General features: G+C 33.2%; 1 protein-coding gene across 4 annotated transcripts in view; it reads left to right on the plus strand.

Annotated features, from left to right (window-relative positions):
- Window positions 1-12,489, plus strand: part of CCAR1 (cell division cycle and apoptosis regulator 1) — a 45,820-nt gene that overhangs the window by 7,607 nt on the left and 25,724 nt on the right. For 3 of the 4 annotated variants that reach the window (XM_045514229.2, XM_010951676.3, XM_045514230.2), the window contains exons 3-10: window positions 2,389-2,561; window positions 2,987-3,031; window positions 5,048-5,080; window positions 7,041-7,234; window positions 8,632-8,746; window positions 8,849-9,041; window positions 10,834-10,963; window positions 11,218-11,379. In XM_045514229.2, the coding sequence (XP_045370185.1) occupies window positions 2,389-2,561; window positions 2,987-3,031; window positions 5,048-5,080; window positions 7,041-7,234; window positions 8,632-8,746; window positions 8,849-9,041; window positions 10,834-10,963; window positions 11,218-11,379 (1,045 nt within the window). The remainder of the gene's footprint in view (window positions 1-2,388; window positions 2,562-2,986; window positions 3,032-5,047; window positions 5,081-7,040; window positions 7,235-8,631; window positions 8,747-8,848; window positions 9,042-10,833; window positions 10,964-11,217; window positions 11,380-12,489) is intronic. The other variant, XM_045514231.2, reaches the window with a different exon arrangement.

Raw genomic sequence — 12,489 nt, forward strand, 5'->3', positions numbered from 1 at the left:
TAAACGTGTAAAAGCCACAACCGCATGTACAGTGATTTCCGAAAATTTTAAATAACTAGCTAGTGGCCACAACATTGTAGATCAACTATACTTCAATTAAAAAAATAAAAAGGTCTAACCTTCTCCCCCACACACAAAGAACACTAGCTAGTGGTGTGAAGCAGCTAGTAGAATGTAAATTTCCTTCCCACAGATTTCTGCAAGTAACTGAGCCCTTAAATACCAATTAATCTGTTTTGTAGTTGCTAATTCATCACACTGTCAGAAATGGAAAATAGATTGTAGGTATCACCTGTCATCCCACCTACTTAATGCTGGGCTGCTGTATATTGTCAGCTTCTAGAACACCTAGAAAAGCTATAGGAAAAGAAATAGACTTTCTTGAGATACTAGCTCCTAGCCCTTGTGCTGTAACAGCTATCAGTGGTTTGTTCTGGAAATTGGTACCAGCAGAATGAAACAGATCTGAGGAAGCTCAGGTCGGTGAAAGAGATGGGTACGATATTTGAATCAAAAGATGTTAATTTTGGTCAAATAGGACATCCCAATCTGAGAATTTAAAATACTAATAATTTTTCCTAGGGTCTTTCCTTGTCTTGTGTTTACATGAGAATTTTGGCTTTTGTTATCCTAAAACAGTGGTTTCTTAACCTTTTTTGGGGTCTGCAATCTTTTTGAAAATCTGCTGAAAGGTTTGAACTTTCTTGTCTGTAATTTTTCATACAGTTTTCAGAAGGTTAACAGGATCTACTGGTTAGAACCTGTGCCCTAGATTTCCATACCTTTTTCTCTATTCTCTGTGCAGTTAACCTTATTTTGAATTAACATTGATGTTAAGACATTCCCCCACTTCTTTCTGTTTAAATTGATTTAGTTAGTCCTGATTTCTCCTTTCTGCCCATCTCTGGCCTTTGACTTACCTTAAAAACAAGAGAGAAGAAAAGATTAATGTTGTAAAGGTTTAGCATTGTTTATTCAGGACATTTAGAAGATTTTTTCCCATCTTAGATACTTTATTTTTCTCATCCTTTTTTAATTTTTAAAAATCAATGTTTTAGCAGGGAATAGTTTGTAATTTACAAGAATTCTAAACATGATTTCTGGAATTTTTTTTCTTTTTGCCCTACTCTGTTGTTGGTTCTATTTTTAAGGTGAACTCTTCAACAACTAATTGATGATGAACCTCATATTTCTAAAGAATTTATGAGAGATTCTAGACTAGATGTTTTGGTTAATTCATTAATGCTCTCTGTTCTGTTACTGTAAAGCACAATAGTGTTCTTTCTATAGGGTTATTAACTATTACAGAGAAGCATTTTTTCAAGTTAGTCTCAGATATAAGCAAAATGCTTTGGGAAAGGGAGTGTTACATGAGAAGATATTTCTTTCATGGTGACCTCTTTGAGAGTCATGATTCTTAGTGGTGTGTTAAAGGTTCTGAGAAATCCTGCAGTAAATATGTGCTTAATTCACTGTATCATAAACTTTTAAAACTTTGGGCCCCCTTTTTTTGAACTTTAATGTCTTGGAGAGCTAGTTATTGTTCCACGAGATACAGTTTTGGGAAGTACAATACTAGACTGTAATTTTTAGTTGGTTGCTTTTTTTTTTTTTTTTTTTTGCATTTAATAGAATTGCATAACAGCATCAAAAATCTTACATTCTCTTCAGCTTTTCACCTCCTCTAAGCATACCTTAAACATTCAATGCCTAAGTCTCTCTGAGCCCTCCCTCCAGTTATTTGACTTAAACAAATGATCTTTAAGTCACTGTGGTTAATTTTATCTCTTATTACTCAGTACAGTGGTGCAATAAAATTGAAAACTTTGTGTTTTTAAAGGGTTCCCAAAAAAGAAAAAGTGAAATATGAAAATAGTCGTTTTCCCATTGTTTCCTAGTTTTATAATTCTTCAGTACAAAGTAGACGTACATGAACATTTGGCCAGTAGGATGTTTTAAGTATGGATCACTTCCAGCAACACTGTCTTTAATGTATGATTCTAATCTGTTTGAAGATAAAAAATACATTCTAGATTAGTATAATAAGATGATTTATTTTCTTTTCTTCTTAAAAACTTCCTAAATATTTCTCAAGGGTACTTTAACCTCTTGGCCTAGGTAAGGTTGGTGGGGTTCATTCTGTTGTTTAATTTTATAGATTAATATTTATTCTTATATCTATCATAACTTGAACATTTAATATAAAGTCATTAGGATCTAAGGTGGGACATGAATCAGTTAAGTTTGACAAACATTACTGAAATTTTTCTTTAGGTTTTTACTAAGCAATGGCAGACCATAATGCATATCTAAGCATTCACTGAAAATTCCTGGAAAGGATCCAAATAATCTTGATTCCCCCCCCCCCCCTTTTTAATCTCATTTTAGCTGCATTGGGTGTTCAGCAGCCATCACTCCTTGGAGCATCTCCTACCATTTATACACAGCAGACTGCATTGGCAGCAGCAGGCCTTACCACACAAACCCCAGCAAACTATCAGTTAACTCAAACTGCAGCGTTGCAGCAACAAGCCGCGGCTGCAGCAGCTGCATTACAACAGGTGACTCTTTAATAAATTTTAATATGTGACATAGACAACTATCAAATCTGAGTAGCCAGGGCAAGTACCTTCATGTTTTAAAGAATGAATAATTGTGGGTTTCTTAATATTATTATTATGCTTATTGTTGTTTTCTGGTGATAAAAATTATATATGCCCAGGACATACAGAGACATGTAGTTGCATAGTCAAAATTCTTATAGTTTAAGTTCTTTTATCTTAATTATTTAAATAAAATTCTGTTTTTAACGAATCCCAAAGTGTAGGTAATCACTATTTTGTTTATTTTAGATGAAATGTAGCTGTTCCAGATTCCTTTTTAGTGTAATTCTAGTTATGTATTTGTATGTATATGTACATATATTGCTTTCTGAGAATGAATAAAACTAATGTCCATATTTTTTCTTGAAAAATCTTTTTTCCAGCAATATTCACAACCTCAGCAGACCTTGTATAGTGTGCAACAACAGGTTAGTTTGTATTTTCCATGTTAAAAACTGATTTTCTAAAAGTCATTTGTTCCAGCTAAGTTTATATAGATTTTATTTCCCATCAGCTGCCTCAGTGTGTGGTTTGAATTCTTTTAGGGTAGAGGAAAAGTGGTAGGTAAAAAGGAGTGTCTCCAAGGGAGATGAAGATAGGAGAGAGGTCCTAAAATCTCAAATTCCTCAACTGGCAACCAGCCTTTGTCACGTGTTTCTAAGAAAGCATGCAGAGGATAGTCTGAAAAGAATCACTCTGTTAATTAGTCTTTGGCCCAATACTCCAGTCTGAAACTTCTAGCACTACTGTGCTATGTAATATACTAGACCACATGTGAAAATGGAAAGCTCCTTTTTCCCACTTGAAGCGTAAACCCTAGACAGACCATTGGCTTTCAGCCTGTATTTATTTAAAGCAACTGAATGTTACCTTTTTTTCCCCTAATGAAATTGTATATTGAAACCCAATATATAAAATATAAAAATAAAGCTGTTGAAAATATGAGGAAGCCTGCCCTTGTAGTTCCCACTTCTACTCCCAAGGCACATTAGAACAATTTGGAAACTCCTTACTTAGACTAAAAGTTTCTTTGACTCCTTTTCCCTAGGCTCTTAACTCTAATCATGTTCTTCAGGGGTTATATCTGTGATGGTAGGAAGAGGTAAGAAAAACTGAACCCAAGGAGAAGTATGTCAAGGAAAGAAGAGTTTGGCCTGCTGGAATCTGTATTGGTTCTAGCCTAAGCACCCATTCTAGGCTTTTCTGGGATTAAGAAGTAGTCTTCATCCCTTCTTAGTGTCATTAAGAAGCTTTAGGGAAGTATAGCAGTCAGGAAAGGAAAAGAGGTTACGAGAGAGAGGTATCAAAAACTTGGATCCAAAGAAACATGAGGCTTCTCAATCTATTGACTCTTGTTCCTAGATCCGTGCCCCAATTTCAACCTTGACTTAAGTCCTTTGGGGCTTCAGAAGCATTGCATTTTCCCTGAAGATTACAATATCCCACTAATAATTGTTGCGTTCAGCTTCTAAAGAATTGATAAAAGATTGGTGTCCAAATTGGCTATCTTGTTTTCAGATACCCTTAGAATTGTGTTAGTACTGTTAGGAAATATATTACTTAAGACTGTTGTATTATTTTGAACATGAAGGTGGCAATATTCAAGTGTTCTTGCCCTAAAAAATGCCATTACTCATACATTCGTAACTTACAGAAAAATGGTAATTTGATAGATTTAACCTTTAATACATGTCGACCCAGGTAAACTTTTGAGTGTTTTGAATTAGAATATCAGAGATTCTTTTTCTTTTGTGTGTGTGTGTGTGTGTATTTTATTGAAGTATAGTCAGTTTAAATGTGTCAGTTTCTGGTGTACAGCGTAATGCATGATACATGAACATAGATATATTCGTTTTCATATAGATTCTTTTATCCTAGTTTAAGTCAAATTTCTGTTCCTGAGTTTTCAAGTTTCCCCCTTCACACCAGTTCCTTTTGCTTTCTGGCAATGTTATACTTTGCTATTGCCAGAAAAACTGTATGTATGTCAGAATGTGGGGTCCTTTATGGTATCCATGCCTTTGGCAAATCTGACTATGCAGAGCGCTTCTCATTTTAGGGGGACATTTGTGAATTGGATAGCCAGTAATATTTTTGTTCCGAGTAGCTTACTGATGATATTGAATCATTTCTATAGCATGGTAATTAATATGGGGCAGAATTAGAACACTACGTTGCCCCAGGGAATTGTATGTTATTTTGTGGATGTTATTTCTATGAAATAACAAAAATAATTTCTTTATTGTTACTGAATGAGTTAGTTATATATAATGTCTACAGTTGTAGGAAATCTTACACCTAATGACCTGTTACTTTTCATGTATTTCTTAATTGGAAAAATACTCATTCAACAGGAATTTTTCCTTCTGTAAAGCATCTATGAAACAGCAATTCTGACTGATATTTATCTATTTTCTTCCTGTTTTTGTTTTTTCTATTTTTAGTTACAGCAACCTCAGCAGACTCTTTTAACGCAGGTTAGTTTGGCATTTATTTCTTCTGGATATCTGAGTGAAGAGTAGACTAAAGTTTTATTCCTATTCTAGTTTTTCCTTCAGGGTTTAAAGATGAATATTTGTTGGATTCACATATAGTTTCGCAATATAATTTTAAATAAAGGTGGAAAACGTGTTTTTGTTTTTTCTTTTGTGCTTTTTGATGGCAGATCCCACTGTGGTCTAGTTTGAATAAATGAGATATTTTAAACTTAATACTGATTTTGGCTTTTACTATTTCTTTGTAGCTAACATTTTTAGGAATTCTTTTGTATATGATTACATCCTTTTTAGCTTGACCTTAGTAGGTAAAGTTACTGTGTTCAGCTTCATTTTTCAGCAACGTTAAAAAGTTTGTGAACTTGAGACACAATGCTACTTTAGACTTTGTGGACCATTTACAATCTCTGTTGCATGTTATTTTCCCTTTATACAATTCTTTAAAAGTGTAAAAACCATCCTTGGCTTATAAATTATATAGAAATCACAAGCTGTGGGCTAGATTTGTTCTGTGGGTCGTGGTTCACTGAACCCTTATATATGCTTAGAGTGACATGCAATGCAACTGTTAAAAAGAAAGCAGAACCTCTAATAATAGCTGGGGACAGTGATTATCCCATGGATAGGGAACTGGGTAGCTGAAGAACAGGAGTAAGAGAGACACTTTTTACGATATAACCTTTTGTATCTTTTTAGTCTTGAATCTTTTTTAAAAAAATAAATTATATCTCAATTGAGAAATCAACCTCACTTTCTGTTTTTATTTAAGAACTAAAATTGATTAACCCCTACATCATATTTTCAATCTCCAGTTGTAGCATTTCAAAGCTAAGTAGAAAGGTTAGTCTTTTCTTGGAATAGGGTTTCCCAAAATGTGCCCGTAAATCATTAGTGTCTTAGGATGTTAAAGAAACTTCATGAGAAACTATTGTAGCTATAGTTTAAGAAAAGCTGAGTTCCTTTACTGTACATAAGACTTTGCTTTTTTCCCCTAATTGTAGACCTTAGAGACTTACTTAATGGGGCAGGTGTGTAAAACGAATTCCATGGTTTGAGTTGAATCAGATAACTGTTTCTTTTTAATGATTTTATTTCTATATATATATAGAAATTTTAATCAATAATATGTTGTTATTCATGCTTGATTGTGCCAGAAAAGACCAATGAAAGTATTACTCCTTTTCCCCAGTTTTATTGAGATATAATTGACATATAACATTGCATTAGTTTAAGGTATACAACGTGATTTGGTAATATGTATATATTGTGAAATGATCTCCACAATAAGTTTAGTTAACATACATCACCTTACATAGGTGAATTTTTTTTTCTTCTGATGAGAACTTTCAAAATCTACTCTCTTAGCAAGTTTCAAATGTATGATACAGTCTTCTTAACTATAGTTATCAGCCCTGTATATTGTATCTCCAGTACTTATTTATCTTATAACTGAAAGTTTGTACTTTTGGACCACCTTCACTCATTTCCCCTAATCCATCCCACTCCTCTGGCAGCCACCAATCTGTTTTCTGTTTTTATAAGTTCTTTGGGTTTTTTAGATTCCACATACAAGTGAGATCATACATATGTGTATTTCTCGATCTGACTTATTTCAGTTACATAGGACTTTCCTGAGTCTTTGTCATTGCCACTATGGATTTTGGATTTCTAAGAAAGGGACAGAATATGCAGTTTTTTAAAACTCATTGCCTATGGTGACTTTTTTTCCTGAAACAATCTGAAGAAATTAACCTGAGAATTTAATCATGAAGCAGATAAAAAATAACATAATTTTTCAGACTTGAGCCTGATCTTCAAGGTGTATATACGTATTATCTAACTTCAGTAATTTTAGCATTTTGAGTTAGTTTTAAGTAGTCAGTTTTAATTTCTAGACTATTTCAAGTCACTACCTTAATTTGATGTTGATTTTGTTTTATAGCCAGCTGTTGGATTGCCTACAAGCCTTAGCTTGTCAACTCCTCAACCTGCAGCTCAGATAACTGTATCATATCCAACACCACGGTCCAGTCAGCAACAAACACAACCTCAGAAACAGCGTGTTTTTACAGGGGTGGTTACAAAACTACATGATACATTTGGATTTGTGGATGAAGATGTATTCTTTCAGCTTAGGTAAACTTCATTAGGTGTTGACAGATGCCTTTTGGTATTTCCCATTAAGTATATAGATAAGACACCTGCTTAATTGTGTAATGGAATTGTGGTTTAGCTGTAATTTTCTGCTTTAATCATTCAGCCTGTACCTGTGACATTTTTTGATGGAGAATGTGACTGAAGGTATCTTTTGATTATTGAACAATATCTTTTAATTATTGAATAAACTCGTTACGGTGAATTCTTTATAAATGTTTTATAGGAGTGTACATTTCTAGTTATTCATGGGCGGACTTTAAGTGAGATTAAGGATTGAAATAGTCAAATGCCTTTTAAAATTTCATCTTCTGTTTGACATATCTAATACTAATATAAACTAAAAATGTTTTAATTGAAAAATTAATGAATAAAATTGATTGATGAACTAATGTATTTGAAATAGTATTTTGTGACTGTGGTAGAGGTTGCAGGAGATATATATTACCTTGGATCAAATATATTTCTAATGAACTTATTTAAAAGTACTTTGAGCAATTAAAATTTAATTTCTGTATAAGATTTTTCTGTAAGTGGATCTCCTGTTTTCCCATCTTTTCTGCATTTCTCTCTTCTTTCCAAAGCTCAAAGCAAATCTTACTCTTGGTTTATAAAAGAAAGTGCTGTAGTGGGAGGAATATGGTATTAGGAAAATAGGGGGGTAGAAAATTATTTCTTCCACTTAAAACTGCATTTATATAGCAAGGGTGAAAAATGATCAGTTCTAAAGTAAGTATAAGAGGTATTTCTACTTTTTTTTGTATTTTTTTTTATTGAAGTATGGTCAATTTACAGTGTTGTCAGTTTCTGGTGTACAGCATAATGTTGCAGTCATACATACATATATTCGTTTTTATATTCTTTTTCATTATAGGATACTACAAGATACTGAATATAGTTCCCTGTGCTATACAGAAGAAACTTGCTGTTTATCCATTTTATATATAGTAGTTAGTATCTGCAAATCTTGAACTTCCAATTTATTCTCAGTTTATCCCTCCCCACCCCTGTCCCCTCCAGTAACCATAAATTTGTTTTCTATGTCTGTGAGTCTTTCTGTTTTGTAAACAAATTCATTGGTGTCCTTTTTTTGGATTCCACACATAAGCAATATTGTACGGTGTTTTTCTTTCTCTTTCTGGCCTACTTCACTTAGAATGATAATTTCCAGATCCATCCTTGTTGCTGCAAATGGCATTATTTTATTCTTTTTTATGGCTGAATATTCCATTGTATACATATATATATACTACAGCTTTTCAAAAGAGCTTTTTAGGCTTACATTTCAGATATAGTTTACTTTAAAATGCTAAGTATATAAATCTTTTTTGGAGGAATCTCTTCTAATTGTGTTTGTATTTAACTTAATTCTTTTTCAGTGCTGTCAAAGGGAAAACCCCCCAAGTGGGTGACAGAGTATTGGTTGAAGCTACATATAATCCCAATATGCCTTTTAAGTGGAATGCACAAAGAATTCAAACGCTACCAAATCAGGTACGTAAAATAGTTAGGTATTATAAAAACATGGTAATTGAGTCTTCCAATTTACAAAGATTTTTCTTTCTTTTTAAATTTTATTTCTTTATTTTTGTTAAGAATCAATCCCAAACTCAACCTTTGCTGAAGACTCCTCCTGCTGTACTTCAGCCAATTGCGCCACAGACGACGTTTGGTGTTCAGGCTCAGCCCCAGCCCCAGTCACTGCTGCAGGCACAGATTTCAGCAGCTTCTATTACACCACTACTGCAGACTCAGCCACAGCCTTTATTACAGCAGCCACAGCAGAAAGGTATTAACATGCAGTTTATCTTTTCTTTTTATGTTTCAGATTAATACATAACTGTTCAGTTGTTAAAATAATGAGAGTATGCTTTTAATTACAAACAAGAAAGGGACTTGCAGAATACTTGAAAGGAAGCTTAACTATCTTATATAGGGCACTTATATAGCTATTTGGAAGGATTTTTATTTTATTGCTGTTATTCAAAGACATGCTCTTTGTGAACTTCAAGTAAATATCAAAACTAATAATCCCTTGTCCCCCATTGGTATCTTATCTGTAATAGAAGAAAATGTTTTGGAGACTTATTTCTTATGAACATAACAGCATTTTATATACATGTAGAATGTCGTGGCAGCACGTTACTCTGAATCATGGTGCTTCAAATAAATGACCTGTGTTAAAAATTTTTGCAAATTGATAATTTGACACTTTGAATGTTTTCTTATCAAGACATTGTTTAAAATGGTAGCCTTGACTTTAGGAGAAGCCTACTTAGTTGGTATTTTAAAAAACTGTAATTGGCATTTTCTTTTATTGTAAATTGACACAAGTATAACAAAGTTATAAAAATGGATTGCAGTGTAATATTATTATGTGAACATCTGTGTAATGACTGCATGGGAGAAAAAAATATTAATGTTAGTTAACTCTGTTTTAATAGTTTTACTCCAAGTAAACTGCTCATAATATAGTTTAGCTTTGCCTGTTTTTGAATTTTACGTAATATGTGATTCCATCTGTATGATCTTTTGTAAGACTTATTCAGTGTTATGTTTTAAAGTTTTTCATACTGTTCATTCTGTGTGGCTCTAGTTTCTTCGTTTTCATTGTTGCTTAATATTCCATTGTGTGAGTATTGTAAAATTTATCTGTTCTTTGGTAAACATTTGGATTGTTTCTAGTTTTTGGTTTCTGCAACCACTGCTGTAGGTTCCTAAAAGAGAACCATTTCCTATATTACCATAATCTACTATCACTTCTAAGAAAAAGCATTTAAATATCCTGTTTATATTCAGACCTCCCCAGTTGTCTCTCAAATGTCTTTTAAGTTTATTTTTTGTTTCCTAAACAAAAAGCCAGTCAAATTTCATGTGTTGTGTTTTGTTATATTTCTTTAGTCTTTTTATTCTAGAATAGTTTCCCACTTTTTCTTTCTTCCTTTTTGGCATTGATTTTTTAAGAAATTGGTCTAGTTGATTTGTAGATTCTTTTGAAATGTTCTGTTCTGGATCTTTCTTGATTCCTTGTGATATTTTTACTGTGTTCCTCTTTCTGCCGTATATACTATAAACTAGAAGTTAAGTCTGAAGGTTTTTGGCAAGAACACATTATAGGTGATGTTTTGTAATTCATACTGCTTCAAACTAGAGGGCATATGTTGTCAGATTCTTCTATTATTGATGATAAATTTTATTACTTGATCAAGGTGGTGGCCATAGATCTCCCCATTATAAGAGTTCTTTTCCTCTGTGTAGATAACCTCTGAATGATACCTTAGTGCTCTGTGAATGTCTTGTTGTATAGCAGTCTTTGGTTTAATGTCTGTAGATCAGAGGTTGGCAAACTTCAGCTCTGGGATTTGGTCTCTGTCCTGGTTTTGTATGTTCCCTGAGCTAAAAATGGTATTTACATTTTTAAAGAGTTGTTAAAAAATACACAAATATACAATTGGTCTCTATCATTTGTGGGTCACAAAATCTAAAATGTTAGCCAAATTTTTCTATATAAAATTTAACCAGGTAATCCTTTTGAACTTCGTTTAAGTAAGTTAAAATATTTTTTTCTATGTTTTTTAAAGCTGGTTTATTGCAGCCTCCTGTCCGTATAGTTTCACAGCCACAGCCAGCACGAAGGTTAGATCCACCATCCAGATTTTCAGGAAGAAATGACAGAGGGGATCAAGTGCCTAACAGAAAGGATGACCGAAGGTATGTTTTTAAAAGTATACTTTTGATGGTGTTGATGGTTGCACAGTGTGAATGCACTTAATGCAACTGAACCGTTCACTTCAAAATGGTTAAAATGGTAAGTTTATGTTACATATATTTTACTACAGTTTTCAAAAAAAATTAAAAAATGTATACTGTGGAATCTTGCTTTTATTACCTGTAACATTTATTTCATTAAAGAACTCTTTGATAATGCCAGAAATAGTAGTAATTTTAGAAAAATTTGCTTTAAGTCGTGAAAGGGAGAGAGAAAGGCGTAGATCCAGAGAAAGATCTCCTCAGAGAAAACGTTCCCGGGAGAGATCTCCTCGAAGAGAGAGAGAACGGTCACCTCGGAGAGTTCGACGTGTTGTTCCACGTTATACAGTTCAGTTTTCAAAGTTTTCTTTAGATTGGTAAGTTCTTGTCTTCCCCATTGTTTTTCTTGAATTGCAGATTTTGTATAATGTGGAGGAATGTGTTATGTATGGAGATATTTTTCTTACAACTTTGATTTCTCGACATTTAGTGCTCTTAGTTATATAAGGGCAGAAATGCAACTTGAAGTACCAGTTTAGTTCTTTGCAAGAGCGCATTATTTTCATACTCTCATTAAAGATACCAACTATTGAAAAAGGCAGCCTCTCTAATGAAGTTGTTCCTTAAAGGTAGAACTATTTAAGATCCAGATTTGTTGATAACCTTATTAAGGTTGTGTACAGTCTAGTGTATATGATGAAGTAATGATACAGTAGCGGACCAGCTATTTCAAGTTAGGTGTGGCAATGTAGTATAATAGAAACATAGACCTACATATATACTCAGAGACATGTAACATACACAGTTGTGTGTATACGTAAGTACATTTTTTTAGCCTTTGGAATCAGGTAATGGGAAAGTTACCAAGAATTTCTGAGCTCTGAGTGTGAAATGGAAGTTTTATTGACTAGAGAATTATTGTGATATTATTTGAGTTCATGTATGTAAAGCCCTTAACCCAGCATGTGACAGCTGTAGATACTCACTGGTGGTGGTGGGATGTGGTTGCCAACTAAGTAATGGCTGCAAAGGCGTAATTGATAAAAAGGAAAATTGGTAAATAACTGTTTTACTCTAGGGGAAAGGAAAAATTATCTCATTGTATATAAGGTGAATAAACAGATGGAAATAACAAATTGACAGTAAAATAAGAAAAATGAATCATTAAAAGCAGTGTTTAAATGTTTCTGGTATAGGTAAAAATAACTGTGTACTTCAGTGTCCTGAGACGGTATTGCTGCCTTTCAACAAAGTATGATAATTAATATTCATAATACTGGCTTGTCAGAAGTTAAAGTTTATATATATTCAGTTCTGTATGGAGTAAACCAGTGTATTATTTAAGCTACTCAGTGGCAAAATCTCACTTGGTGACCTGCTTAATTGTTATGTAGTTGGTGTTTATTTACTCTTTCTTGTGACAGTCCAAATCAGCAACTTTTTAGTTTTTACTAGTTTTTTTGTTATCCCTGTTTACTTGTATGCTT

The sequence above is a fragment of the Camelus bactrianus genome, chromosome 11 (assembly GCF_048773025.1).
Source record: "Camelus bactrianus isolate YW-2024 breed Bactrian camel chromosome 11, ASM4877302v1, whole genome shotgun sequence".
NCBI classification, from domain to species: Eukaryota; Metazoa; Chordata; class Mammalia; order Artiodactyla; family Camelidae; genus Camelus; species Camelus bactrianus.